Source organism: Pseudomassariella vexata, assembly GCF_002105095.1.
Source record: "Pseudomassariella vexata strain CBS 129021 chromosome Unknown BCR38scaffold_12, whole genome shotgun sequence".
NCBI classification, from domain to species: domain Eukaryota; kingdom Fungi; phylum Ascomycota; class Sordariomycetes; order Amphisphaeriales; family Pseudomassariaceae; genus Pseudomassariella; species Pseudomassariella vexata.
Genome location: NW_024467967.1, coordinates 674874 through 702107, shown reverse-complemented (window position 1 = coordinate 702107; position 27234 = coordinate 674874). Strand labels below are relative to the sequence as shown.

At 51.1% G+C, this 27234-nt stretch overlaps 7 protein-coding genes across 7 annotated transcripts; 5 read left to right on the top strand and 2 right to left on the bottom strand.

Moving 5' to 3' along the window:
* Positions 1 to 581: 581 nt before the first annotated feature.
* BCR38DRAFT_460059 (uncharacterized protein) lies at positions 582 to 2528 on the top strand (the record flags this gene model as incomplete). Its single annotated transcript, XM_040862369.1, has 2 exons — positions 582 to 956; positions 1023 to 2528. The coding sequence occupies 2 exons, from the start codon at positions 582 to 584 to the stop codon at positions 2526 to 2528; spliced, it is 1881 nt and encodes a 626-aa protein (XP_040712531.1).
* A 920-nt stretch (positions 2529 to 3448) lies between these two features.
* Positions 3449 to 5831, top strand: BCR38DRAFT_443924 (BTB/POZ domain-containing protein). Its single transcript, XM_040860910.1, has 2 exons — positions 3449 to 4021; positions 4231 to 5831. The coding sequence occupies exons 1-2, from the start codon at positions 3841 to 3843 to the stop codon at positions 5556 to 5558; spliced, it is 1509 nt and encodes a 502-aa protein (XP_040712530.1). The 5' UTR covers positions 3449 to 3840; the 3' UTR covers positions 5559 to 5831.
* An 810-nt stretch (positions 5832 to 6641) lies between these two features.
* Positions 6642 to 7304, bottom strand: BCR38DRAFT_460049 (uncharacterized protein; the record flags this gene model as incomplete). Its single annotated transcript, XM_040862368.1, has 2 exons — positions 6642 to 7142; positions 7254 to 7304. 2 exons carry the CDS (start codon positions 7302 to 7304, stop codon positions 6642 to 6644), a joined length of 552 nt encoding a protein of 183 aa, XP_040712529.1.
* A 3459-nt stretch (positions 7305 to 10763) lies between these two features.
* Positions 10764 to 12162, bottom strand: BCR38DRAFT_443918 (nitrilase). The gene is made up of 2 exons (XM_040860909.1): positions 11859 to 12162; positions 10764 to 11771 (listed from the first exon to the last, which is right to left on the bottom strand). Exons 1-2 carry the CDS (start codon positions 12027 to 12029, stop codon positions 10872 to 10874), a joined length of 1071 nt encoding a protein of 356 aa, XP_040712528.1. The 5' UTR covers positions 12030 to 12162; the 3' UTR covers positions 10764 to 10871.
* A 2132-nt stretch (positions 12163 to 14294) lies between these two features.
* Positions 14295 to 15385, top strand: BCR38DRAFT_443917 (uncharacterized protein; the record flags this gene model as incomplete). The annotated part of the gene is made up of 1 exon (XM_040860908.1): positions 14295 to 15385. A coding segment is annotated over exon 1 (482 nt), but the record flags the coding sequence as incomplete, so codon positions are not given.
* Positions 15386 to 19731: 4346 nt separating this feature from the next.
* Positions 19732 to 23003, top strand: BCR38DRAFT_53437 (DENN domain-containing protein). The gene is made up of 3 exons (XM_040865451.1): positions 19732 to 20376; positions 20428 to 22138; positions 22193 to 23003. Exons 1-3 carry the CDS (start codon positions 19987 to 19989, stop codon positions 22777 to 22779), a joined length of 2688 nt encoding a protein of 895 aa, XP_040712526.1. The 5' UTR covers positions 19732 to 19986; the 3' UTR covers positions 22780 to 23003.
* A 3317-nt stretch (positions 23004 to 26320) lies between these two features.
* Positions 26321 to 27229, top strand: BCR38DRAFT_350637 (RmlC-like cupin domain-containing protein; the record flags this gene model as incomplete). The annotated part of the gene is made up of 1 exon (XM_040856583.1): positions 26321 to 27229. The coding sequence occupies one exon, from the start codon at positions 26321 to 26323 to the stop codon at positions 27227 to 27229; it is 909 nt and encodes a 302-aa protein (XP_040712525.1).
* Between the last annotated feature and the right edge of the window lie 5 nt (positions 27230 to 27234).

Here is a 27234-nt window from a genome sequence, read left to right as displayed (position 1 = left end):
TGCGTTTCTTGGTTCTTGACGCATGTTCGTCTTCCGGGTACATGAATAGCTTGGATTTTGTCCGTTTTAAGCAACAAGTGGATGTTGCACACGAGGGGTACTTAGTATAGGAGGGTTGACACGTTGATAGTGGGTATTACGACCTTGAACGTTGTCATTGCATATATGGTCATGCGATGATATCCATGCAGGGCTGAAAGACAGACTTGACTGACCCGATTCCAATGGATTTCGAAGTCAGAACGCCCTCGGGAGGACTGGGATAGGGATAAAGGGTGGGGTGATTTTGGCGAAGCGGTCAGCGCAAGGGCCCACGGGAGGTCGTGGCACCAAGCACTTTAACTCGGGGGAGCAGTTACCGTAGCAACCCTGTATTGGGTTGAAGATCATCTGCCCCCCGGGAACCACTATTCGACCATCGCCCAAAAAAATCAGTGGTAATCGGTGCATGTCCGCATTTCTCAACACCCCGAAAGCTTCCCTTGCACCACCCGACAGAGAGCATTCATACGCACGATAATATCGCTTGCCCCATAAGCACCAGCACATGCTCCTCATCTGGCTGATCATACCACCTCACTATGGAACCATCTAGCCAGCCAGGTTCACCTGGCGCGGCGCTGCAACCTGTAACGCCTGATCACGTCAATCAACAGCGCGAATCGACATTGTTCTCTCCAACCCGTACCGGTGGCCACTCCCGCGATAGCAGCATCCACGATAAGATTTCTCAGTTCAATCATCTAGCACAAGCCGGTTCCGCCTCAGCCGTCTCCATGTCTAAACAGCTGGAGCGCAAAACAGCCGACGCCGCCCTCAAGCGTGCAATGCTGGGTCGCGAAGCCGCAGAGTCGGAGATGCGCCGCCACAGAGACGAAGCACGCAACCTGCGCAGACAATTCGAGGAGGGCCGCGAACGAGAACGGAGGGTTGGCGAGAGATTGGAGACGGTCATGGTATGTGTGCACACTTTGTAGAGGTGCGAACCTGTGAACCCAGGTGCTAATGAACTGATGTTTCAGGAACAATACGGCCGAGCCAAAGAGACTTACTCGCATACCCAGGCGTTATGGGAGAAGGAGATACGACGAGCGCGCAAAGAGGCATTCAAGTCACAGTCGTCCATTGTGAAATTGCAAGAGGAGGTCAAGGCGGCGAAAACCTCGCATAGATCCTTGCAGGAGATCCTGGAACGAGAGAAGGAGCGTAGCAAGGCACGAGAGCAGGAAGCTTTCGCCGCGCGCTATCAGCTTGTCGGCGTCCAAGAGCAGCTAGAGCAGGCTCTTGAGCGTGTTAAGCTCATTGAACAAGAACGCGATGCCTTCAAGACACTGGCCAAGAATGAGGAGGTTGCCCGCATTGCTGCTGAAGGTCAACTACCCCTACCGCACTCGGAGAAGCTGGACGACGAGTTTGACTCCCCAAAGAAGACTCGTGTCTCGATCTCGACAGCCGACATTGTCTCGTCGGCCGTGAGCGAGGCGGAAATCGACGAGTTGACAAATCTGTGGCAGTGGGAGAAGCAAAGGGCCGACCGCACACAGGAGCATCTTGAATTTCTCCAAGCCGAGTGCCGACTCTCATGCTGTCCCTGTGCCAAGGCACGTCCAAGACGACGCAGCGGTGTTCGCCCGGGATCCTCTCGCAAACAACGTTCAGAGCCCGTCGCAATCCTGGATCCTGCTGATCTCGTCATTCTCGGCCAAAAGCCCGGATCGCCAGTACAGACGCCGAATCCAGCCGAAGACAGAGCCGTGCCCGAAACAGAAGTAGAAGTGCCCGAGAAACAGATCAAGAGAGTCTCCAAGGGGCCAAGACGCAGCACAATATTCGTACCGTCTGAGGGCACTTTCCGCACGCTATCACGGCAAGACGCAGAGGCAATGGAAGCAGGCAATGTATCCAACGCCGAGGGACCAAATACGGAACCTCCAACTCCACATGATCCCCAACCAGAGCCCCGTGTTTATTCACGCACACCGTCTGTGGATCCTCCCGCTTTCGCCTTGATGCTGAAGGAGCGAACATCTCTAATGTCCCTCCTCAATGCCCCACGCCAGAGCGATGCTCATGCCTCAACGGCAAGTATCCCAAAGATAACCGGAGACGCATCCACAGAGTACATGGACCCCGAGCAGTTAGAGGTGGAGGTGGAAACCCCAGCGCCCCCGGATCGCGAGCGAGCCGTGCCGCAGCCTTCGCCTAGACCGCACACGTCTGCGGCTTTCTACGGCGTTTCAACCAAGACGACCAAGGTCCCAATCCGTGACGAAAACGTCAACCCCAACATTTCCGACAAGCGTGGGTACCAAAGTCAAGTTAGAACACCGTCCTTTGACATCAACAACCCGGCTTTGACACCGACTATGACTCGTGAGCAAGCTCTGGCGCAGATCAAGGAGCGACGAGGTAGAGCCCGGAGTATCGCACAGGGCGTCATGACACCACGGAAACAGATGGTAACCGGAGGCCTCGCACGTAGGGACGTGAGCGCGCCGGCTGGCCGAGCAGTGCGTGGCAGAAGCTGAATTTGCTTCTTCAATTGAGAGATGGTGTATAATGAGAGGCGTTGCTAGTCGAGAAAACGTACACATAGCAGAGCGATAATTTTTGTGTCTCCAATGGCTGAGGTTACTTCTTTTCCGGAGTGGGCATGGGGGGTTGGGTGGCTAACCGGGTGCCAGGACTACCGCATTTGCAAAGGAGTTCAGGCTGCAGGTTAAGGCGGATATCTGCTTTGCTCTCTGTTTATCCTGTTTGATTAGGGTGGAGTTGGTTTTCGTGTTGGAATACATGTTTGGGGGCTGGACTGAGTGAGAATGGGACGTAAGTCATACTTGTCATTCAAGGACTTTGTTTCTATTTTTCAGGGTACGACGGAATTTGTTAGGACGTCGTGATACCACAGCCACCAATATCATATGGTCGTTTCAGTCTATGCCGTCTAACATCTTAACTGATGGCTTTCTAAGCTTAAGAAACCTCATTACTTGCCGGTACACCAGTCTTCCGGGGCAGTCAGATCCCAATATTTGTTCTGCCCATGGCAAGCGGGCAAGAACTCCTTGGAATAGGGCGTTTCTCAATGTACCAGAAAGCAGGGCCGCGGCTGCAATACCGTCAAACCTGCCAGACAAGGAGATAACGCTCACTCAATCAGTCTTAGTATTGCTTTACTGAAGTAGGCGTGGAGATAAGTCTCGGATTAAGTACTTCCCGTGACATTAATTCGAAAAATCTTGGCTTGACGAAAGCCGCCGCCGGGCACAGTTCGTAGAAGACTCAAATCAGTGTCATAGAAGCCGTGATAAGTAACGCGAATAGCATCGTGAGGCTTGGCGCAGAAGCTCCAAAATGCTTAGGGGGGCTCGGGAGATCCGACGTCGGGGACGATGTAACCGTCTCTCGGGTCTAACCAGCCGCGAGCCGCGCTGCACCGCCTCCAATGTCGCAGATGACCGGGGATTACTTTGTACAAATTCATCTACATTGGTGTTAAATTATCCGCCCAGCTGGCCAAATCGAGGACCCTTGTTGCGGGTAATGAATGCATGGACATTTGAACTGATGCCAACTTTCCCAGAACGCTTAAATATCTGGGGTTTGCCACGCGCACGCCGACTTAAGACGGAAGGACTTTTGGACGATTTCGGGGTTCATCTGAAAACCTGATCAGGATCCTCATCGTCTTCGTTATCATCATCGAGGGAGCTGGACTCGGGACTTTTTCTTTATTCTCACCCTCATTCTCAGCTGTGAGCAGGCGTGAGCTGCACTGCTTCCAACGGTGATGTCTCGCTCGCGCTGCCGACGTCCTCAGCCGCATCGGATCTCGACGCCATGAGCAACTCCATCTCGAGTGGGACCCCTCAAGGTGCCGCTCACCACCGCTTCCGTCTCCCGCCGTCTCAACCCCAGCTCATCTCCAAGATCCCCAAGATCCTGCCGCATGAGCGCGTGTTTCCTATTCAGATAGGATCGGAACTATTTAAGCTTTCGGGAGCGTCTATCTCATCTGATGGTGCGTATCTCTACCAGAACTCCGAGGTTCTTGGGCTCTCATGCCCATCGGTGCACCCCATGTCAGCTCGACTTGGCTTCCCGCTTCTCCTATCTATGGGATCGCGTCACGTTCTCTGCTAGTTCGAAGGATCATGGTCGGAATGCTGCTGGATCTTTGCGAAATTTCATTGATAAACCCTACGTAACCCACTGCTGACTCAGGCCCAGCCCCCTCATACTTCTCACAATACTTCCTCTGCCAGATTAAGCGCGCCGAGCAAAGCGGCGAGGATCTCTCAACCGCCATCCGGACGCTCTACCTAGATCGCGATCCGGACACGTTCAAAGACATCAGCCTCCATCTGCAGGGCTACCATGTGCAACCACGCGACGGCAAGCATTTTGTGCGGCTCTTCGCCGACGCGCAGTTCTACACGCTGCCGAAGCTGATGTCCCAGCTCTATGAAGAGTCCATTTTCATGTCCATCGGCCACCGCGAATTCCAAATACCGCGCGATTTGTTTTCCACGCCTGGCAATAGCCCCAATTTCTTTTCACTAGGCTTTGCCATCTTCTTCTCTTCTCCCGACGAAGTCTTCCCGGGCCTCGAACGCGATAGCCTTATCCGGCCGCCCTCGATTTTGCCCCCGTCGGTACCCAATCGGTCCGCGGATATCTTTGCGGAGCTTCTGCATCTGCTGCGTGGATACCCCGTACATATCCGCGATGACGAGCACCGCCAGAGTCTGCTCCGCGACTGCCGCTACTTCAACTTCAAAGGCCTGGAGCAGAAGCTGGTCCCGCACCACATCAGTTACAACCAGCTCCGCCAGCGCCACGAGATCGTGCTGCGACTGGAGGATATCCTGAAGTCGGGCATCACAGTCCTTGGCGATAGCTCAGGCGACCGGTGGTCTGGGTGGGTCAACTACGCGAGACCATTCGAGGACAATCAGGCATATGAGCTCGTCCTCGAAGTCGGGGGCGAAAACACGAAGTTGCATTTCAGCTTGATGCGCGCTGAGTTCTTCGGGCAGGTCAAGGCACGCGTTGCCAAGCTGTTCGAAGTCATCGCCACGAAACTAAATTTGCCTTCTACCAACCAGCCCCTGGGTCTTCTGATGGCAACGGGCGGAGCGAGCAGCCAGCCCCCAACACCGGGCAATTCTTCGCTCAGCGAGGACCTTGTTCGCATAGTCATCGAACCCGAGACGCATATTATCTTGGACGGCAAGCCGTATACCAACCATATCGAACCCGAGGAGGCCCCCCCATTGTTCTCGACCACTTCGTCAACGGGCAACGGCGGCGGCCAAGACTCGCCTAGCTCCAGCGTAGGCAGCTTCGGCCCGTCCAGGAAGAAGAGGCGGATCGACTCCGCAGCGACTGGTCACTCGCACGAGGAGTGGATCGTGCGTAAAGGCCAGTGGAGGCTCAGGATACAGAGTTCTAAAGGCGGCAAGAGTGCCGTGGAGTGCGTCCTGGTTGCTGTGAAACTCGATGCACATAGTACGGAGTATGCGAGGAATGCAGATCGTGGGTTTTTGAATGGATGATTGAGGGATGAGATTTACATATATGACAAGAGAGGTGCATATATATGTATGTCACGAGTTATTGAGTGATGGATGGAAGTCATGAGGCAATGGCATTAGCCGTACTCAGGAACATCTACGGCGTTGGCAGTAAGAGAAGTGTACATTTTTGAGGGTAGATTCATGTTCCATATTTGAATTATAATGTCGGGATGCATCTGTACCGCCGTTGGTCTCACTCATGTCAAACGGTGTTTTGATTTGAAGATTCCTATGCTAAAGGGGTGAAGAATGCCTAGGCATATTGCTTATGGGATGTATATCCTCACCTTGTAAATAGATTATATGTCTGTATGTGAGTAAAAAGAGTCTCGGCGCGGCATGTAAGTAGCTTTGACGTGCAGATGACATTATACCTTGGAATCATATTCTGCACGATCGCCCAGTATACAAGAGATAATGACAGCGTAAACCATGTAGGTTATTGGAAAATGCTTATAAATACACATGGATTAATTACTTCCATAATAAGCTCTGTAGCTTATCAACTTGCCGATCATATGATGACAAAGGTCGGCGACAAGTCGGCTGCAAGATCACATTTCCATCATGGCCAAGAGGACTAAAAACAAGAATGGAATTGTACCACCACACGGAAATCTATTAGCTTTTCGTACAATCGAGCATATTGGACCAACAACAATGTCTCCTCAACTTCAATTGCGGCCACCCGATACGATCACCCTTTAACCCTCCGAAACAGCTCGACGAACACTGAAGCTGAAACTCGGACAAGCCGAATCCTCGACGCGATGTCAAGCAATGTAGTGTTTGTACAAAGTCCCAACCACAGAAAGGCTCCGGTGCAGAGCAAAAATGGGAAGAACAAAATAACAGGATGAAAACATGAAGGCTGTGTATGCGCAATGATGATAGATCCGTTCAACCCCGGACCCCGGTGGTCGTCATGACACAAGTCCTATTGTTCAACATCAAGACGGATGACTTGACAAGATTTGAGAGAGAATAGCCCGTGGTATCAGAAGGAAGTCGCGAATGTGCTTAAGAGACCAGTTCCATGCTTCTTTGCTCGTGGTCGCACGCCTATTGCTGAACTTGCTCGCGAGCCTCGTTGCCAGCCTCTTTGGCCTTGGACTGCCCGCTTCGCAAGATGTCACCGATCCAGTTCAATGCCTCGGTGGTGACGACCAAGCCCGTCGAGATGAGAGCCTTGCCGTACGTAACGACTCCATCACCGCCGACCTTCTTATACTCAGAGTTGTAGACGCTGAAGACATGATCCGTAGCGTCCTTGCCCTTGACGACAGGGTAGAAGACAATCTGTTTGCCGTTGGAGTAGAGCTCTTTGGTAGGTGTCTTCAACACGGGCAGGCGCTCATCAACCTTGTTCAACACTCCGGCACCCAAGTAGTCGGCCTTCTGGACGTACGGCGAGACATATTGGTATGGCCTGGAGAGGTAGGGTAGGACAGGCGCCGCAAAGGTCTTGTACGCAGAATCGCCCAGCTCTATGGACTTCTGACCGTACGGGTTGCTCTTGAAGGTGGTCAGAGCATCGCTAACCAGAGGGTACCCAGTGATGTGCTGTGACATCAGTTAGCATTGATTGATCTGGGTCGCAGAAGATGTTGGTCATCGTGACGGCATCGGATGCCAAGTACATGCCAGATGCCAGCGATGATCATGTGTACTCACCTGAAGGGTTGCCGAGGATGAGTGCACATCGCCATTAACTTGGGCAGCCATCGTGACGACTGGTGGTATAGGTGGTGGAAGCTCGAGGAGGTTATCTGGGCTGCGGCGTTGGCATGTAAGTCACTGTTCCTCATCGGCGATGGGACGGGAAGGATGGCGAGAGCAACATACAATGTTTGGGATTCCGTAAGCAGTGGTAGGCAAGCCTCTGATTGTAAGCAGAACTTAATGTTGTCTCGGGAACTGAGACAAGAATAAGACGGAGAGAAGAAGACGAGCGTATTTGTGGTGGTGGTGAGATCAATGATGGGTTTTAGGAGGAGGGGATGGGTGGGCTAAAAAGCTTCGTGGGAATGTGCACGGAAGGCATGCAACTAAAAGGCAATCACCTCCCATCCAGGTTGCGCCACAGCTGCCCGCGCAAACGTTCTTTGGATTAACATGTGCTTTGGGACATTGGGGCAGACTTGGGGGTAGTCGTTCCTGGCAAGCCTGGCACGGCCACGTACGAGTGTGCTACATGCGGCAACTGTCTGTGACGCAGGAAAGACCACAGCCGTCAAATGGCGCCTTCACCGACGTGCGTGCAAGAGCAAGAGCCACAGACGGCCTGTTGGATTTCATGTGTCTACCAACTGCCAAGCTGCCACATGCAAACCCCAATTAAGTCCCTATCAACAGCCCATGTTCGCCATGCTCTGGTGGGTCCTGCCCGGCCATTTTGCTACGATGCCATTTGATGGATCATGGTTGACCGATTTTGGCGGGGTTCGAACTGACAGAACAACAGGGGCAGTCGCACCGGTGGGGCTGTCTTAACGCCACATGCTGGGCTGCTGTTGCCGCCTTTGGTTGGTTGACTGCTGCCCTCCAAGCTCGAGACTCGAAAAGCTCCTTCCCTGTCGCCTGGCATGTGAAAGAGGGACAGTTGCCTTTTGCTTTGCCTGGTTGGAAGTTATCGCCGTATCGGATGCATGTGGGAAGTCAGGTTGCATTTCGTCATGATCCCGCCTGCTCTCGTCACTTTTGACTCGCCATTCTCTCACTCATTTTTGGCCGGATTTGTCCCCGAATCTGCTAGCTCCTTCAAATTTCCAATTCGCCAGTGGCTTTTTGTTTTATTCGGACTGGTGGAGTGAAAGAGCCCACGGGAAACCCTAGCTAACCTCCAAGCTGCTATCCGGCCAATCTTAGACATGGAGGTATTACATCAACCCATCGTCAGATACGCCGGACTGCGCGACCGGCTTATCTCTACATAGCATGGAACTCTATCATCACCTCAATTTTAACCCTGCGAAGGTCGCAGGTTGGCACACATCGGTGGTTGCTTGCAGTTTTGCGTCGCATCAGCCTTGACTGACCCTGCCGATGCCACAACCTCTAGGGGCTTACCTGCAGCCGTGCTATCTTGAGAGTCTACTGGACAGCTGGCGGAGCAAATGACCGACAAGCTCGATACACTTTCGCAGTGAACTGTGGTAATATGGGAGATTTGAATGCCCCTGAATGGCTCCTGAGATGCTCCTGCAGGCTCCTGCATTGCATGTCTAATTACACCAGAACAACGTCAAGCAGCATCATCAACCCAAAGTCACCAACGGGCTTAAACGCCGGTCTGTCCACCTCTCACTTGCGAATCTCCATCGGCCGCTATGTCGTACCTGTCCATCTACTATGACAGGTGGGTCCCGTTCATGACTCTGGAAGACTTTAAATTCAACATCATTTTCAAGGAAGTCTGATTCACGGCCACTTTGCCAATAGCCTCGGCTGATAGTAATGGTTGCAATCATTCGTTAGTCTGCCCAGGTCATTCGACAATGTTGTGATCAGACTCTGAACGGAGTTGATTGAAATTGCCGACAACTTCTCCGAGTTGAGAACGAAAATAGCTGCTGAGGTCGGACCACTGTGTCTATCGTAACGCAACGTAAGGAGGTTGCACAAACCCCGCTACGACTAGCCACAAATCCGGACAGAGCTCCGTGATCCATCCCCTAGTCCGTCTTTCACATGTCAGTGTGAAAGTATGAGCGCGAAATACACCGTCTCACTCACATTACGCAACATATAAGACGCGTCCTCGAAATCAACAATCATCCTGCTTTGATAATACTTCATCCCATTTCCGTGGCGAGGTGGGCGTAACAGCCACGGTTGCGTTCTTGCTACAACATGCTTGACATTGTGACGGGCAGCTATGCCGGTTTGCTGTCAGTTATTGGGACACTCTGATCCCCATTCCTTTGGACATGCTGTCGGACGAAACACATTGTCTAGGCTACCAACATATTCTTCTGCTCACCTGCCTCCAATCACAATCATCGTGGCCCAAAAGTGGACTTCTCACGGTGTTGAGCGCTTACGCACGCAGAGACCCAACGACGCCTTCGACGCAGATAAGGGAGATCGCCTCCGATATGCATACGGCATGCAGCTGAAATGCAGCTGAAATGAAATCATGCGAAATCGCATTTTCGTCACGTCCCACAGGTTGCGGGGGTAGTTTGATCCCGTCTTCAGTTCCTCCGGAGTGCGTTTATTGTCGTTTCGGTTTTAGTTGTCCGGACCTCTGAATGCCGCATCTCATCTAGTCTCATGGGGGGTCTAATGGAGGATATTTAATACCCTTTTCAATAATATTCGGAGCGGCAATTGCGGCGACCAAGCCGAGCATGACTGCTTCGGACGCTGATGAAGGATCGATTGTTAAACATATGCGTTATCGACCACCGTTGAGACGCTCCTCAATTTCTGGCTCAGGCCAGGTAAGACGTATGGTGATGAGCTTGGTGGTTTGCTGCTCAATACGCGGCTGGCGAAGTTCGCGACCGATGAGCGGGCTGCATGATCGGAAGTCATTATGGGTCGCCTTGTGTAACCATATTCATGCCCGAGCCGTGTGTTACGCTCGTTATAATTCATCTAGCGGAGCCAAAGGGACATATTACCAAGGTCCCATAATGATTATTGAATCCCGTATCCTATGAGCTTCACAACTTTCAAGGATGCTGTTCAGGGACGCTACTCCGGAGCGCCATTGACTTCTAGGAATCTACTATGTGTCGCAACGTATGACTGTTTCACACAACAACTGAAACATGCGAGCTCGAATAAGTTTAACATCTCCCAATGATGCTTGGAAGCGTATAATTTGATATCAGGTCACGTAAGGTAGCCCAACGACGGCTGGATTCAGAATACTACCAGCAGCGGTCTCGCCAGGAACAATCATTGGGCTGATAACGTCACCAAACACATAAAGTCAATGTAATGCCTCTATCCGGAATCGCAAAGCACAACTTGGTATACTCCAGCTCACAGTTGTCAGAGATCCGATTCTTGGCCAGAAGTGGTGTGAGCATGTTAACTGTTTGATTGTGGGCAAATGGTCTTGTATTGAAAGTGTCATGATCTCTGGAGAGTCCTGGACGAAGTGAACGGCGGCCATGAGGGCCTTATATAGACAGGAATGACTGATGCCTGTCCTACAGGCAGGACTCGTGTGGTTCGATGGGTGGTGGTCATACGTCCTTCCATAACTCGCAGTCTTGATGTAGTAGCCTTGAAGGTCCAACATTAGCTCAAACGGGTCACAGCGACCCCTATGCATCGTCACTCACTTTCCTCCCCTTCATTTGTGGTTTTCCTCTCATCATTCGTTTCTGTCTTCTCACTCCTCTTATCATTTGCCTGTTTCAGTAACCCAGGCACCACGCCCTCGTTGGGCCACAACGGTCTGTCATCGGCCTTGAAACTAAACATATCCGGCCTCTTAAAATGCCCATTCCCATCAATCCACACCTTAATGGGACCCAAGTCGTCAAAATCTAACTCAGCAGTAACCAGTCTCTCCTCAGCCCCAGTATGTGGTCCAGCCATAAACGAGCAAAAGGGGTGTATAACCGCTGTCCATCCCCCACCAGCCTTCACATACTCCTGCCTCCCCAAATTCCTCTCCATCCACTCCAAGCAGCTCTCATCCACGTAATTCGAAACCGCCAAAACAAACACCTGCGCTATCAAAGCATGGGCCTTCATCAAAGCCTCTATCTGCGCATCCGCCACGCTCTCAAACCCCTTCATCGTCGACAAAGCTGGCCACGCCCCAACATGTACATGCTGGTCCTGCTCGATTAGGGCCTGCCGCGCCCCGTTGAACGTATGTTCCCAGCAACACAACCCACCGAGGTTATAGCCTAGCGCCGGTTTCCAAACCCGCAAGCTGTGCCCGCTGCCTTGGGCCCAGATGAAGCGCTCCGCGAAGGTGGGTTGGATTTTGCGGTGTACACCCAGAAGGGCACCGGTGGAGTCGATGAAGAGTTGGGAGTTGAAGAGCGTGTAGCCTCCTGGGAGACGTTCAGAGACGCCGAGGCTTATGGTTACGTTCGCGGAGCGGCAGGCGGCTTGGATGAGTTGGATGCTGGGGTCGCTTGGTGTGCAGACGAGGCTTTTCTCGGCGTATGTGGCTAGGGCCTTGACTTGATCGAGTGGAGGGTAGGCTTCGCAGAAGTACTAGATGGCGACTTAGAATGGTCATCTAATAGAGATTGTCTCACTCGTGGTATATAACGAGGGTTGGATGGAAAAGCGAAGACGTACGGGGTATCCCGGGATGAAGGTCTCGGGGAAGGCGAGGAGTTTGATTTCCTCCTTTCCGGCGTCCTCGATTATGCGGATTACCTTGGTGACTGTGGCTTCTTTGTCCATGTAGATGGGCGCGGCGTGGACGGCGGCGACCTTCAGCTTGATTTTCGGGGCGGCGCTTGACATTGTTGTGGTGCTGTGGGCGTCAGCTACTTTGGTGGAATTTCGGAGTAGGTATAAACTTCAGAGTGAACCTCGGTGATGTCGTGCTTACAGTCCTGGAAGACAACAATGTGGATTCACAATTGGAGACAGCTGGATACAACGATGGAAGAGTGCGATATCGTAGCATCGGTGCGGGGAGGGTGCATATGCTGTCTACCTTGTTCAGGATCCCCACGCTGAGTCGCTAATATGCTATGTTGTATTACCTAGCTCTTCATGCTGGAGGAACCCCGCGGTGTCTGGAGGGAATGAGAGAGCAAGGTTGATCATACACTTCTATACAACAGTAACTACGATCTGGACTGATATTTTATGTTAATGAGGTAATACTTCATCAACACGCTACAAACAAAATGTAGGATTTAATGCTCTAAGGATTTACTGCAGCTATAATCAGAGCAAATTAATTTATCTACCATAATATGGCAAAAGTCTATGTCTTGCTAATACACTGATAGTCGCATTACTGTAAACACGGACATCAAGGTAAGTAATAAAATCATATTTTTACAGATTGTGTGTTGTTTCTAAATACTATGTCATTCTTACAGGGGAAAGCCTTCGTTTCCCAACCCCCAGTGGTTTTTTCATCTACTTATATACCTGTCTCTTCCGTGTCTCGTTCCATTGTGCCTACAATGGGATTGTTGCAGAGACCATTTCCCGAATCAAACCGGCAAATTTGAGCTTGCATACTAAGAGGCCCAGAGCTGGGACATGGTGCAAGAACAATTGCAGACCCAAGTCTCGATGCCGCTTCCGCCACTAGCCTTGCATTATACGAAGTACCACCCATGGCTCCCAATCACAGCAAACAAACATATAGTGAGTATTGCATAGAAGCCAGAGAAATCATGGGTCGATCTGCCCGCCAAGCAGTCTTCTTCGCAGTAATCGTACACGGAGCAGGAGTAACAAAGGTAGATGATTGCGGGTTCCGGAAAGGGGTTAAGGACTGTAGTGGGGACTGGCGCTATTGCAGCATCTGGTTCCGCGCCTGGCTCGGCTTTAGGGGCTGTGAAAGCTCCCGGGGTGCTGGCCAGGGTGAATACGGCGATGGAAGGACGCATGGTGAACTTGTGTGAAAAAACGGGTTTGAATTGGTGTGATAGCGTTTCGACTTTATAAACTTGATCAGAAATTTTGTCTCGGTTCTCAGCAGGAAAAACTCTGCATTATCTACACTCAGTTCCTTGGTCTTTCCAGAGTGAAGGGGGAGCTGGCTTGTTGGCTACGCGAGGAGGATACCTGATAATATGACACATCACGGATTTTCTCGCGGCATTACCATGTTCTTTATCTAGTGATTTGTCTTTGTAGCCTGTGAAGTTTATGTTTACAATTGCATTGTCACTTAATCAAGAACCTGTGGGGCCGATTAGTCTTGGTCTGCCCAACCTTATAACAGTGACTTGTTCTGTCATAGACGGGTTAAGTCAAGCTGCAGTCAGTAAATGACTCTGATCTGGAGAGCAATATCACTCATCTATATGTAGACTCTCGTGATGTTCGGAATCAACTATAGCGTTGTAAGACATTGGTACCAAGGCACCTGACTGGCCGATACATTCAGCTTTTTGAAGTACTTGGCTACCATACCCCTTCCCATCGGACTTCATGTGACCAACCCGTTGTGTGACTATTTTGGACTCTGTTTGACTTCATGTGCGGCCATCTAGGGCCACTGGTGAAACTGATGGAGATACAACTTCTATTTTAGTAGCCAAAATGCTGCACCAAGTGCTCAAGCTCTATAGCTCGGTGCTTGTCAAGAAGAAACCCGAGTTAAGGCTGATATTGCTAGAGGAATATAGCCTTTTCTGATCTTCTTCTTTCTCAAAAGGAGATTTAGATCTAGCTTTTGTTGTTGTCACAGGCAAATCATTATCCTTCCTCCTTCTAGCATATGAATCTACAGATGTTATGGATAGGTCGCGAATGTCGACTTTGAAAAAATTTTCATGATTTTTTTCCATCGGGAGCAGTCATGCTATTCGACGAATATCAATTTGATTATCGTGTGAAGACAGCTAGTTCTGCTACGGATACATTGCCAGGCATGGCCTTTGAACTACAAAGCTACAGTTCCCGGTATCAAGAAAAACTTGTGCAGTTTTCGCTCCTCTATTGCGAAGAGTCGGTTCAGAGAAATAGGTTTGATTCTAGCACAAGATAATCAGCCCTGACCGAGTCGAAGAGTGCTGTAAGTCTATCACTTAAGGCGGCCTTAAAACTCCCAAGTGACCTGCTACGTGCAGTGTGCGAGCAAACGGTCGATAGAATCAAACTTGCAGTGACCCAGGGATTTCCCAGGGAGTATCAACACGTCCCGAGAACGGAGACAAAGCACACACCATCGAATGACTTCGCCTTCTGGGTTGCGCAAGACGATATCGAAGTTGTCTTTGAATACGTGGGGTAAATCCTTGAGCAAAGACAATGCTCGAGTAATACTCCAAATTTTCAAATGTGGACAATTTTTACCAATACCCAAGGAGGGCCATACCCGCTGACTCGCAAAGAGACCCCACCCTAATTGGTCAACATCTTCAACATGACTTGTTTCTTATTCAATCAGTGACCCCAGTCATGAATTCTCACCAAACCTCTCGGACAATCTTGTGGGCCCTCATCCGGAGATGTTGCTTCTTGGCAATGCTCTATGACTCCGGCCGAGGACAAACCAGAGTAAGAGCTCACTATCAACCCGTCTCAACACCTAGTCTGCACCCCAGTGTGACGACCCTGTTATGCATCATGTTCAAAACATATAGCGTTCCATTAAAGATTGAATCGTACATTGACGGATTAGTACTTCCGTGGATCGAGACAAACCTGCTCCCACCGCAATGGAGCCGCACGACAGGTAACTCATCGATCCTAGACTTGGGGATAAACGATCGCCATCGGGTGCGATATCTGGATCGAAAGACGATGGATCAGCCCGGCCACTTGCCGCGGGCATGGCTCATTGAGATTTCGAGAACAGACGTTCTGCACAGACGGCCACTGGTGGAACGCACGCGTTGCCCGGTTCTGGGGGGGAGGTTAAATACCAGCATTGGTTGTAAATAACTCGGACGCATCGATGAACTCATCTTTGGAGTGGACTGATCTTCATAGTGCTCAGTGGACCGCTCTATCTTGCTCCAGCTCCTGGGTCATGAGCTCGAAGTATTCTGGAGTTTCTGTATCTGCACAGCATGCCGGAGATGCAGTAGCGCAGTCGTTGCTCGACCAATAAGCTGTTTGTCCAATCGAGTTCATTCTGAATTTGCTATTTTTTCACTCGAAGATTCGTGTTCAATTCGATAACGTAATCAATCAGACCTGCAGCTTGTTGGGAGTGGGGGGCGGTGGGGGCATCGAAAGGGTACTTACTCCACGGGGCCGATGGGATAGCCTTGCCAGCACGGGCATACGAGACAAGGACCGGGCGTGATGCGGTCGGAGGCGGGGCCGAATCGCCGGACGAGCAGGAGCAGGCGGGCTTTTATCCGAAGGTCCACCGGGGGACCTCGACTCGTACTTGGTAGAAGCTGGTTTTGTAGTTGCCACTTCACCATCCTATAGACAGATTGCGGCGGTTTCTTCCTGGAGGACCTTGTGAATATGAGATTACTAAATGGTATCGCCAAGTTTCTTCTTCCTTCACGAAGGGCACTCCTCTAGCGACTTCATCTCTAAGCGTATTTCTCATGACAAACTAATACGAGTAGACGGTTCGGGCCGGGCTGGCTACAACGTCGGTTTCAAGAGTCTGGACATCGTCCAAGAACCGGAGTCGTCGATTTGTCGCATCCGAAAGCTTGTCGTCGTGATATGGGATGATCGGCCTTGCACTGGCAATCCATCAACAGACCACGTCAGCTGCAACCCATACGACTGGCTGTATCGGCCGAACAGCTGGAAAGAGGAAGGCGTAGAATTCACGTGATTGAGTATAGCACCGTGCACTAGTCGAAGCGGGGGTCAAAGCACACTCTTCAAATTGCTTGAGCCAGGGGTTGCATGACAACAGCGCTAGTGCCATAGCTGGGTGCGTTAGTTTATAGGAGATAGACTAATCGGATAGCGTCCTATTGCTAAAGTTTTGAGGAATCGGGGGCTTCCATTGACCGCCAATGTCATTGAATGCAGAGGTCATCAAAATCTGATGCTGTTGAAAGGACAGTGCTACTATAGGTAGCATATAAGTACGTGGTAGTGGCTCTGGGGCCTTGGAAACGTCGGCGGCAGATCCTTTATGTTTTGCAGGTCTTTTTTTGTGTCAATTTGATTGAAGATCGACATGTCGAAAGAACAACCCACCTCTCCAGACATGCAGATTGTTGGCGGATGAGATACCCCATTTCAAGCGACTGATCAACGCATGCAAATTGGGTGAGAGGTTAGGTAGCGTTTTGTTACTTGGACAAGAATTATCGTTATTCTTCGCAACACGGAAAACGAGACGGAAGACGAGGTATTATTGGGGTTGTAATGCGCTAACTTGCACGCCTTGAGAGGTCAACTTTGCGCGACCACAGGCTCGGCTCATGTGGGCGGGGTGGGGCCGAGTGCAGAAATCACCCCTCGATAATAATAATGGACTTTGGTGTGGGAACACGCACCTACTCAGAATTCTTTTCATCTGATTGCCCTTTCGATAGTCTTTGGTCCAGCGCAGAGACCATAGAGCCGGCGCCGATTAAGGTGCTGTCAGCGGTTGTTCATGTCTGTGGTGCTCCCAAGTTGAGTTTTGGTATCTATATGATCCAAGCTCATCTGTCCATGGGATTGAATGGTTGAACGACTGAAGCCAGGGTTGGCTGCGGACCATGATGATGCAAGGGGATGGATGGCGGCATCTGGCATCAGGGACTCGGAATACAAATATTCGTACCGCTGTCGTCTGGTCTGGTTTGGTTTGGTTTGGCGACCACAGTGTCAATTGAGGAAGCAAGGGAAGGGCAAGGACAATCGACCTGCTGTGACCCCCAAGCGTTTCGAGTTGTTCGTTGGTGCCGCATCAAACATGGCGCAGAGCACAAGTGCCCGCAGGATGCTGCCAAACCGGGGAGTGTGTTTTAATAGCGGCACCTATTAATGACCCCTCACCTTACTGCACCACGTCATCAAGCTCAACGCTCTTATCATTAGCCTTGTCAAGCAGAGACGGCAGGGAGACGCCCGACGGGTCGCACAGCTCAAGTGAGAGCTCGATTGACATTGGCTATCTCTCCGTACACTTACTGCACTTCATTTGAATGACCTCTGAAGCATCTGGTTTCTGTGCAACGCAATCGAGTCCAGCTCAATGTAACGTGTGGGTGATACATAGTCGTCACGCCGTTAAGGAATCCGAGTCTTTCACCCTCCAATACTGATTTTCGAGTCATGAGCCGGGCCGTACATGATATTAGGCGATGGATTTAATGAATATGACCAGGTGTAAAGCGGTCCGAGTTTCGTGGCGTTTGGACACGGACGCGGACCTATTTGGGGAAAGTACTGCAAACGGGCTGTTCACCTTGCCATCCTTCGTGATGAGAGACACCCAGTATTGAGCAGTACTATAGTAAGTAAACTGACTGCTAGTCATGTTTCGGCCGACAGCGGGCATAAGACGATGCGGCGAATCCTTGGGACCAAGACAAGATGATCGACGATGACATAAATTTCCCTACATAGTGTCTCTCCAACCGAGGGTGATGTTGCGATAGTGACAGGAACGCAGCTTAGATAGGACCCAGTGTGCAGCCATATCAGTTTCGACGAATCATGAAAGTCAGCAGCCCCGCTAAGGTGAGTTGCCCGCTTCTTGGCTTCCTTCGGCTGCACGAATTCCTTCGAACCATTGCCACGGGTCAAAGCGTATGGAAACGCTTAGATCACGATAGGCATTGCCGCGAGAAGAGATCAGCTGCGTTGCATCTGCGCCTTGGTTGCCCATTGCAGCGACATGGACTGAAATAGATGACGATGCAGCACACTCCGTTTACTCAGTAGAAATGAACAAATAAACGAGATATGTCTGTTGATTCGTCTCAGAAAGGTGGCTGGCCGGTGTCGAGTATACGAATGTCTCAAGCCATCAGAATGAAGGTGATGAAGGTGTTCGTCACGGATTTTCAACCCCGCCTGGCAGCTCTGACGAGATACGGGGATCAGCAAGCCTGGCTTGCCTGGTTCGTTCCTGCTCCCCTTTTTTTGCAACATCGTGTTTTCGGGTAGCATCAGTGGGCGGCGGGCTGCCATGTGCTCTTTAGCTTTAAATTGATGCACAAGCAGATCCACATTTCATGATTAAATACCACTATCGACGACATCCTCGAATGCTTGAGTTGTCGAATTCTTAACGGCATTCACCGTGTATGACGGCGGATGCAGAGGTGGTGAGCGGGAAGATAAGGATTTGGACCAAGTCCATGTAGCATCTTGCGCGAGGCGTCAACTGGCTCACGCTCGTTGCCGACCGAGTCCTGTGGCTAACGATCGATGGAGAGTGTAAGTTCCTGAGACTCAGACCTTGACGAGAGAGGCAACGACTTTCTTTTTGCTACATCTCGCTAAGAGTTAGACAAGACCCAAAGCCATATCGCATGACGATCACTCGGACCCCACAACTTGTCCCTGACCTTGAGGGCATACAATGGATATTATACCATGGGTCGATGTCGTAACTTCTCTTTCAGAATTGGAGTTTTGGCAACTATGCGAACGGCTTGTTATACCTGTGAATTGCGGTTCCTCGTTCTCATTTCCTGTATGTAAGACGCAAGAGATCGTGAAAAGGTCGCCAGGCATGCTCGCTCCCGTTAGTCCAACAAGATCAAACAAGGCGACGATACTGGCTAGGTTTGGCTTCCATGCTGAAGATCTGGCTGTCTGTGTCTCTGTCTGCCCAGTGCGCGGATATGGTTCCTCCTTCGCCAGCTTCAATTCTTTCATTTTTTCGGTCCTCACGCCGCAAATTGCCTCCCAATTCAGGTCTTCCACTCGGCCCCGCATTATCGATCCCTTGCTGGCCGTATCAACCCGCCATTGGCTGTGCCTGGAATAGTGGGGCACCCAAAATTTCGAGAAAGTAGGGGGTAGCTGCACGAGGCGGACCTAGCACCGTTTGACCCTGCCTTGTATCCAGTACTTTTGATGAGAGGTAACTCAAACGCACCCTGGAAGTGCGGTACGGACTATATACCCGCTTCTACTGGCAAGTTCCACCACCACAATCTTCTTTTTTGTTTTTTTATTGCCGCCGTCGTCCACACAATACAAAGAATAGGGTACTTCCTGGACTTCCGTCTTGCGTTCGCGCACCATCAATCCCTGGCTTGGTTCCCTGCAACAGTGCATCAACAGTGCAGTCCGCTTGCGAGCATCTGTACCTCTTTCGTCCTAGCTAGGCCTGGCCTTATTTCCTAGTTGCATTTCAAACTGCGTAGGTAGCACACGCTGCACGCTGGTATTGCTGCGTCGGCCTCGGGGCACCTCCCTTCCTCAACTAGAACCACCACGCCACGCCTTTTCTATCTGTGCTGGGACCTCTTGCCTCCATTCCGTTTTCTCTTTTCTCTCTCTGAGCGTCTTTCTGTCCTCCCTCACGTTCTCTTCTCCCCCCCACTTGAAGTAGTCGTCTGTTCATTCTGTCGGAAGATTGATTGAGCATTCTGGGACGATTTCAAGTCAAGCAGGTCAATTTCGAGCTGCTTGCGGGTTCGTGCTTGGTGTTCGCTGGTGTCACTCGTTTTCGGGATTCAACTAGCCGGGACCTCCCGTAACCCAGCTTCGGTCTCGGAACCTCGAGTACTCGCCTTTCGCCGACTCGGTTGCCATTGCGAGCAGCTTCACATCCGCGCAAAATCGTCTGTGAGGATCAGCTTGGAATGGTAAATGAACATTTGCTTCCACATCTAGTCGACGAGCCATCACCACCATGGCGCCCTCACTCACTGCCCACACGTCCTTTACGCGCCCGCGCACGAGCGACCGTGACGGTCGACCCAGCACCCGTGACCAGAGCGACAACAACTTGATCATCCCAAGCAGAACCTCTTCACTGCACTCTCGAATCACCCAGCCCATCCCGTCGACACTCAACAGCAAGCCTCAACAACGGACGCCGAAGACGCTAACCCATGCCTACATGGTATGCGGTGTGGGACGAGAGCCATCGCAATGGGTCAAAGCTCCTGCTCCAGCTCAGGGAAAGATTGGTCACATGAAGGGTGCTGTGGGACAGTTTTGGCTTCCTGAGATCCTTGGGTCCAGTCCCCGACTCGAGCAAGACAACGAAATTGCCCGTGCCCTGCACGCTGCTATGAGGGTACGTCGACGAGCTGCAGATTGTGCTAGCTGCGGTTGCTAACAGTAGTAGGCTTGTTTCCCCCACGATGTAGAGATATGCACCGGCCGCAGCCAGCCACACTGCGTCCACCACGCTTTTGTGCTTCAACAAGATTCATCCCATACTCTGTACGGTATCTGCCTGCGAGTCTGGTCGCGAGCCGATGAGAAGAGAGCAGAGACTATACGCGACCTCCGGAAGCGAACCGAGCCGGACTTCTATGACAATGCCGACGAAACTTATTGGATTCCTTACTGCTTGTCTTTCCTCTCCAGATACCCCCTTTACAACTTGCTCGGTGACTATCTCCGCGGCATGTGGATTCACTGGAACAAGGCTACCAACCTGTTCCACGCCGAGGAGGTGTCTAGGATCTTGAGCTTTCCTGCTCCTCGCCTCAACGACTTGGTCCGTATCGATATGAAGGACTATGCTCTTTGCTACCAATTCCCTTCTTCGCCTACTGGCTTCCAAAACTTTGCCATGTGGCCCCTATGGACTTGTCTGTCGATACCCAATATTGTCGGTGTCATTGAGGCCGCCATTTCTCCAACTAGAAGAATTATTTTCGTCAGTCATTACCCCGCGATGTTGACAATGGCAGCCGAATCAGTCCGATACTGTGTGCGAGTCTACGAATGGAGTGGTCTCTATGTACCGGTAGTACACGCTCGTCACGCCAAGGAGCTCGTCCAGGAGCCTGGCCCATACATTCTAGGTATCACGGCTGAGTGCCGGTCCCTGTTCACCGCCCCTACCGACGCTCTGGTCGTTGACTTGGACCGCAATTTTGTTCTCACCTCTAGTCCCCCTACGGCCCTCAACGCAAGCCAACGCAATAAGTTTGTGACGAGGCTCACCGAGGCCCTCCATGGTGATGTGGCGCCATCTGGTGTGCCTCAGCACCTTCGCTCCGCATATGGTGGTGGCAAGCTCGTACCCGCTGGTCAGATTATTGTGATGCGCGGCGAGGTGGAGTCTATCCAGGACCCCGAATGGTGGAATCAAGATGCTGTCATGACGGTCATGGATCATGTCTGCGAGAAGATGGGCCGCAACAGCGGATTGAAGGCCGTCTTCGGAGGAACAGTCAAGAAGCCGTTGATGACCAAGGTTTCGATGAGACACTTGAACGAGATTGTTCGGGAACGCAATCAGTACTCCCGAGATGCGTTGGAGGCGTGGCAAGACTTCATCAACCTCAAGGGTCGCATGGACACCGAGCTCGCCAAGGTCACCAAGCGCAACAATTATCTGGTCGAGGAGCTCGAGTCTTGGAAACAGCAATTCCTCAAATTCCAAGCATTTACCGAAACACTCACCAAACAAACGGAGGAACTCAAGGTGAAGATCGAGAATCACAAGCGTGAGAACCGACGACTTGGTGGCCTCATCGATCAACAGAAAGACGACAATGCCAGGTTATCTGCCCGCTTGGCTGGTACTGAGAAGCAGCGAGATGATGCCCTCGAGGCTCTCGTGCTCCAGCAGGAGATTGCTGAAGAGCTCGAGCGTGAGCGCAAGAGGAACAAGAAGGAGTTGGGTGCTCTGCAGCACACCAATGTCACGCTTGTGCGCCAACGCGATGAGGCCCGTCGTGTTGTTTTGCACCTGCGCAGCTTGATCGGTGGCCAGTCTCACCACATGGAGCACCTAGTGCAGTCTCTCACTAAGCCTGAGGAAATTGCCGACGATGTGGAGGACGGATATGAGGGGGAGAGCGTTGATGATCACTCCGAGGGTCAGCACATGATTCCCAAAACTCTGAAACAGTTGACACTGACAATTTTCCTAGCCGATGAGCGTCTTGCAAAGAATCTGACTCGTGTACACAATGCGAACCAGCGTCTGTCGACGGCGAGCTTCATGGATGTGGCCGACCGCCATCTCAAGGACAAGACCGATGCCATTGCCCACATCATCCGAAACATTGCCGAGCAATGCCAAGCTGCCGTTGAAGGTCTCAACCTGTCAGGCGACCCCGAGATTGAGTCTCGTCGTTCCTCTAACTCCCGCCGTGCCAGCCAGCTCTCGGCTGTGCACAGCGATGATGGTCACGACCACTCGGCCGCCACTTCTGAGGCAGGAGAGGATAGCCACCTGCACCCATCTGGTCGCACATCCAGCATTCCTCCCACCCCTGACTTGATCCCAAACCGAAGCAGCACATCCATGTCCATCGCTTCGACAATGACCACGCCCGAGCGTTCAAGTCAGCAATACATGATCCACAGCGACATTCCCACCAAAATTGTGGAAGATGACGAAGATAGTCTTGCTGACCGCAGCGAAAGCGAGACTGCCATTATTAGCAAACACACAGGTAACCTCATTCACCGGCCTTCGGGTGCCCGGATAAGCGCTCTGGGTGGCACCCGCTGAAAGTCGGAATATACCCCTGCTCTGTATCATGGTCTGAGATACCATATTCTTCGCCCCGACTTCCTGGGGGCCCTTTTGATTTGATCAGCAATACCTGTGCATATGTACTTCTTTACATGTCAGTTTTCTCCATATTGGTCGACTAGCTGTTGTACCTGGCGTTGTTGGACTTTGTTTTGGACCTTTTTGTACTTCTCTCGTCAACTACCATATGTTCTTGTGTCCGAGGTTACGGGCGCTAATTTCTTAGTATTAAATTTTCAAACAGAACTGAACAGACTTGACCCTCTGGCAGTCTAGTGTGTGTGTGTGGGCAGATCTGATGATGTGTAGATCTGAATGAAAGCAGGTGTGCTCGATTATGACTGTGAATGCGGGGACAATCATTTTTTGAAAGATGGCGATTTTTGATCTCTTCTGTGCGGTTGCTGGAGTCTTGCTTGTCTGTTAGGTGTAGCCATAGCGAAATCCATCTACCTTCAGTTCATGTTCTTTCCTCGGCAGCATTAGTAATATGAGATGAGATATCTTTGACCATGATTCCTTCAATTTGATCGCTCATGGTTATGTGTGACCTTTGATATCGGCCCTTAATCTCTCCAATCATCACAGATAGAGAATCAAACATGATGAGATCAGGAAGTGTTAATAGTTATGGCCATGCTGCAACGGCTTTTTCCCCACACAGGTAGACTAAGTCATATTGGCTTCTTGATCACAGGCAGGGGGTTATCCATTCAAGCAATGCCAATAAACTTACTTTTACTCGCAACGCTTGCCCACTACACGTGACCAACCTGATGAACGCGTAGAGTTTGGATGGACCAAGCCGGGTAAGTTCGTGGCTTGTTGACTAGTGTGGTGAAGTTGGTCCACTCTAAATTGCTTTTGCTATATCTCAGCCCTATCGGTATTTTGTAATCCCCTGTGGGCGGTAATTTTTTTTCCAGGCGAGTAGCCCTATCACATAGATCATTACGAATTACGTCTCCTAGGGGTAGGAAGCTCTGAAATACGTCAGATGGATACAGTTCATCTCATCCATCATTTGTTCTGGTAGCCCGTATTCAGACGGTGTTTTCCGTTTCTTTCTTTGTTGTTAGACATTCTTCTCTTATTTCCGCGCTCCGCGCTGTTTCGCCATTAGTAGTCTCAACAAGGAGATTTATAACCTGAGATGAACGTGGGCGTCCTCACCCCTTCAGGTACCTTTCTCCTCCCTGCCCCTTGCCACCGCCAACATCATGACCGACACAAACCTGGCACACTTGGGAATATTTCTGGGTCTTCATTCCGTCATCGAGAAATTTGAGGAACCACAGAAGATGGAGCAGACCTTGTCCCTCCCTTCTAGCGGGGCGCTCATCTACCCTAGGTCGATCCAATATCGTGCTCCTTCCTTAGCGAAGGCTTTGAGGAAGGAGGTGGGGTGGATGTGACGGGTGCAGTTTGGCGTGAGCTGCAGAGAGGTGTGAGGGGTCAACGCTTCTTCGTAGCCGGTGATGAAGGTAACTCTAGTTCTCTTGACTCCTGCTCAAAGCTCTGTAGAGGTGGCATGGCAATTGTGTTTGAACACAGTATTAGCATGAAGACGGCGATGGTTATATAATATTGTAATAACCTAGTTTCGAGGAGATCCGGTACCCGAAAAGGAGGGTACAAAATCCAATCCAAAAGAGGTCGGCGGTGTGAAAATACATTAAGGACTGCTCGCATACTTTCGGTCTCAATGAGATTAACACACAAGCCTGGGCGAAATGATTACTACTAACAGTGGGCTTTTAGGAACTTCAGGTCTGCGAGCATATTGCGCAGGGCATTTTCTTCAAGTCAAACCCAACGTTGAACGAGTCAAAGGACTTTCAAGCTTGGAAACTCGCGGGTCGGAAGTGAAAACGAGGTGATGATGGCGACGATGACGATGAACATGAGGCAGAGCCACGCTCCACAAAGTATTTGAAAACATATGATGGGCAAAGATGTAAATTGGAACATTTCAAGGTTCTAATAATGGAATGGGTTGAGAATGGCGACCTGCAAGGCTTTATCATGAGGATCAGGGAAAAGGAGAGCTGGATTCCCCAAAGAGTCTCATGGCAATTCTTCTTATGTTGTGAGTCAGTCTGCTTGGAGACTTTGTGCAAGCTCAACGGACGAGGTAGTTGAGCTACAGTCGCGACGTGACCTAACGAGACAACTAATACTGGTTTAGGCACAGCAAATCCGCAAGTAGCATCAACAAGTAGGATATTTGTCTCTTGGCTCTATGTGAACATTCAGTATTTTGCAACCATGCCCTCAACTGGCTTCTTGATTACTACAGCGGGCTTGAGTGTTGCAACCAAATTGGGCTTCTGAATGGTGTCGACGATGAACTAGTCTGGAGTAAAATTTCATATTTCCAATCCAAGCAAGAGCTCTGTCTTCGCACTCGGGGGCCGTGAAGGTGTTATGAATAAAGCCAGCGTTATACCCCATGGTATTTTGTTACGACTCACGAGACACCTGGACTGGAGCCATGGGTTGTTTCGAGTTGATCTCAGTTCGTTCACTTCCTGCTTATGAAATACCTTGAACCTTTGAGGTCGCGGTGACTACCCCCATCTCGGTTCCAAGAAGAGGGAAATATTACAGGATACAGCAAGCTTTACGTCGCCTCCGCTGCCGCAAATAGCACCACTAGGAGGGAAGGACGGCATTCCCCGTGTTGAGCGGCATTGTACCTGTCACGTGGCACGTGAGACATTTTCAGGTAGCTGTTGACTAGCTTTCGAATTAATAATAACGCCGCGATTTTCAAGGTGATGCCAGCATCGAGTGCTCGAGTCAGGAAATTCCACCGGAGAAAATCCATTCCCCTCGTGCGCATCTCAGACATAAGTAATTGGACATTAATTAGCTCGGGTACGAGGCGATCGATGATCCAGAATGTGAAAAAGGCGCCAAGTAGCCTAGCGCCAGCAATACTGCGACTTGAATGAAAGTTACCTCCGTCAAAATGCTGCAAATGCAACGACATGTCGTCAAATCCGAGAGCTTCAGTTCATGATTACGATTGCTTCAGTCAGCATGCCTGCATTATTACCCGTGCGCTAGTATATTTCCGGGTAAGGGCGCTGATGTAAGAGTTACTAATTACTAAGGTGGGGGGCAAGACGAGATCGCGGAATTTGTGATGCCCTTCAAACCATTTACCAATACAAGCAGCCGCCAGAAGGGGGGAAAGAAGTCGTCAGAGCAGAATCTTCATGATAATTCTATAAGATGCACCCACCGCGCTAGCCTGTCCTTCAGTTCCTGTATAATGGCCCTTATCCACTCCGTCCCAATGAAGTTCCTTTCGCTTTCAATCTCCGTCATCGTAGCCGTTTTGTCCATTATCGTGTTCCGTGAACCCATCTTCTACTTCGCGACAGCAAGCCTCTTAACACTGAGCAGCCACTTCCAAAACTCTAGCAACACAAGAAGCGCGGCAGAATCGACACTCATCACGAGAACCACGTTTCAAAACACCCCCCAAGACCTCACCCCTAGCGCCAACATGTCAGCCCCTCGCGCCATCCGCAAAGTCTTCCTCGCCATTGAACAAGCCGAAGGCGCCGGCGCCCGTGTCCGCCGCTCAATTGGCACGCCCCAACTCCGCAACTTCTCGCCCTTCCTAATGCTCGACCACTTCAGCATCAAGCCCGGCGCCGGGTTTCCCGACCACCCGCACCGGGGGCAAGAAACCATCACGTACCTGCTCAGCGGGGGCGTGGACCACGAGGACTTCGCCGGCAACGCGGGCACCATCGAGGCGGGCGACCTACAATTCATGACGGCGGGCAAAGGGATCATGCACGCCGAGATGCCGCGGCAGAACCCCGACGGCAGCGCCAATGTGGGATTGCAGCTGTGGGTTGATCTGCCGACCGAATTGAAGAAGTGCGAGCCAAGGTATCGCGATTTGAGGGCCAAGGAGATACCACAGGTCGATGTCGATGGGGATAAGGTGCACGTCAAGATTATTTCGGGCAACGCGGCCGGCGTGGATAGCGTGAAGGATCTGGCGTATACGCCTGTGTGGATTCTGGATATTGAGATTAAGCCCGGCGGCAAGATCGCGCAGCCTCTACCGAAGGGGTGGAATGCCTTTGCGTATATGTTGGAGGGCGCGGCTGAATTTGGGGTTGGCGAGGGGCAGACGCACGCCGATCAGTATAACAACGTCGTGTTTGACCGCGAGGGCGACGTGGTGCACGCGACGGTGCCTGGGATTGCGAAGAACGGTGCTAGGTTCGTGCTCATTGCTGGCCAGGTGTTGGATCAGCCTGTGGTGCAGTACGGGCCTTTCGTGTTGAGCAGCAAGGAGGAGGTATACCAGGCTCTAATGGATTACCAGACTCATTCCAATGGGTTTGAGAGGGCCGACGGCTGGAAGAGTGAGATTGGGAAGTCCATGGTTCACTAGACCGC

Coding starts and splice junctions, on each gene's coding strand:
- BCR38DRAFT_443924 (XM_040860910.1), top strand. CDS start 3,841: ATGAGCAACTCCATCTCGAGTGGGACCCCTCAAGGTGCCGCTCACCAC. Junction 4,022..4,230: donor AGCGTCTATCTCATCTGATG/GTGCGTATCTCT, acceptor ACTCAGGCCCAG/CCCCCTCATACTTCTCACAA.
- BCR38DRAFT_443918 (XM_040860909.1), bottom strand. CDS start 12,029: ATGTCAAGCGCCGCCCCGAAAATCAAGCTGAAGGTCGCCGCCGTCCAC. Junction 11,772..11,858: donor CCTTCATCCCGGGATACCCC/GTACGTCTTCGC, acceptor GTCGCCATCTAG/TACTTCTGCGAAGCCTACCC.
- BCR38DRAFT_53437 (XM_040865451.1), top strand. CDS start 19,987: ATGGCGCCCTCACTCACTGCCCACACGTCCTTTACGCGCCCGCGCACG. Junction 20,377..20,427: donor CCCTGCACGCTGCTATGAGG/GTACGTCGACGA, acceptor TAACAGTAGTAG/GCTTGTTTCCCCCACGATGT. Junction 22,139..22,192: donor CGTTGATGATCACTCCGAGG/GTCAGCACATGA, acceptor CAATTTTCCTAG/CCGATGAGCGTCTTGCAAAG.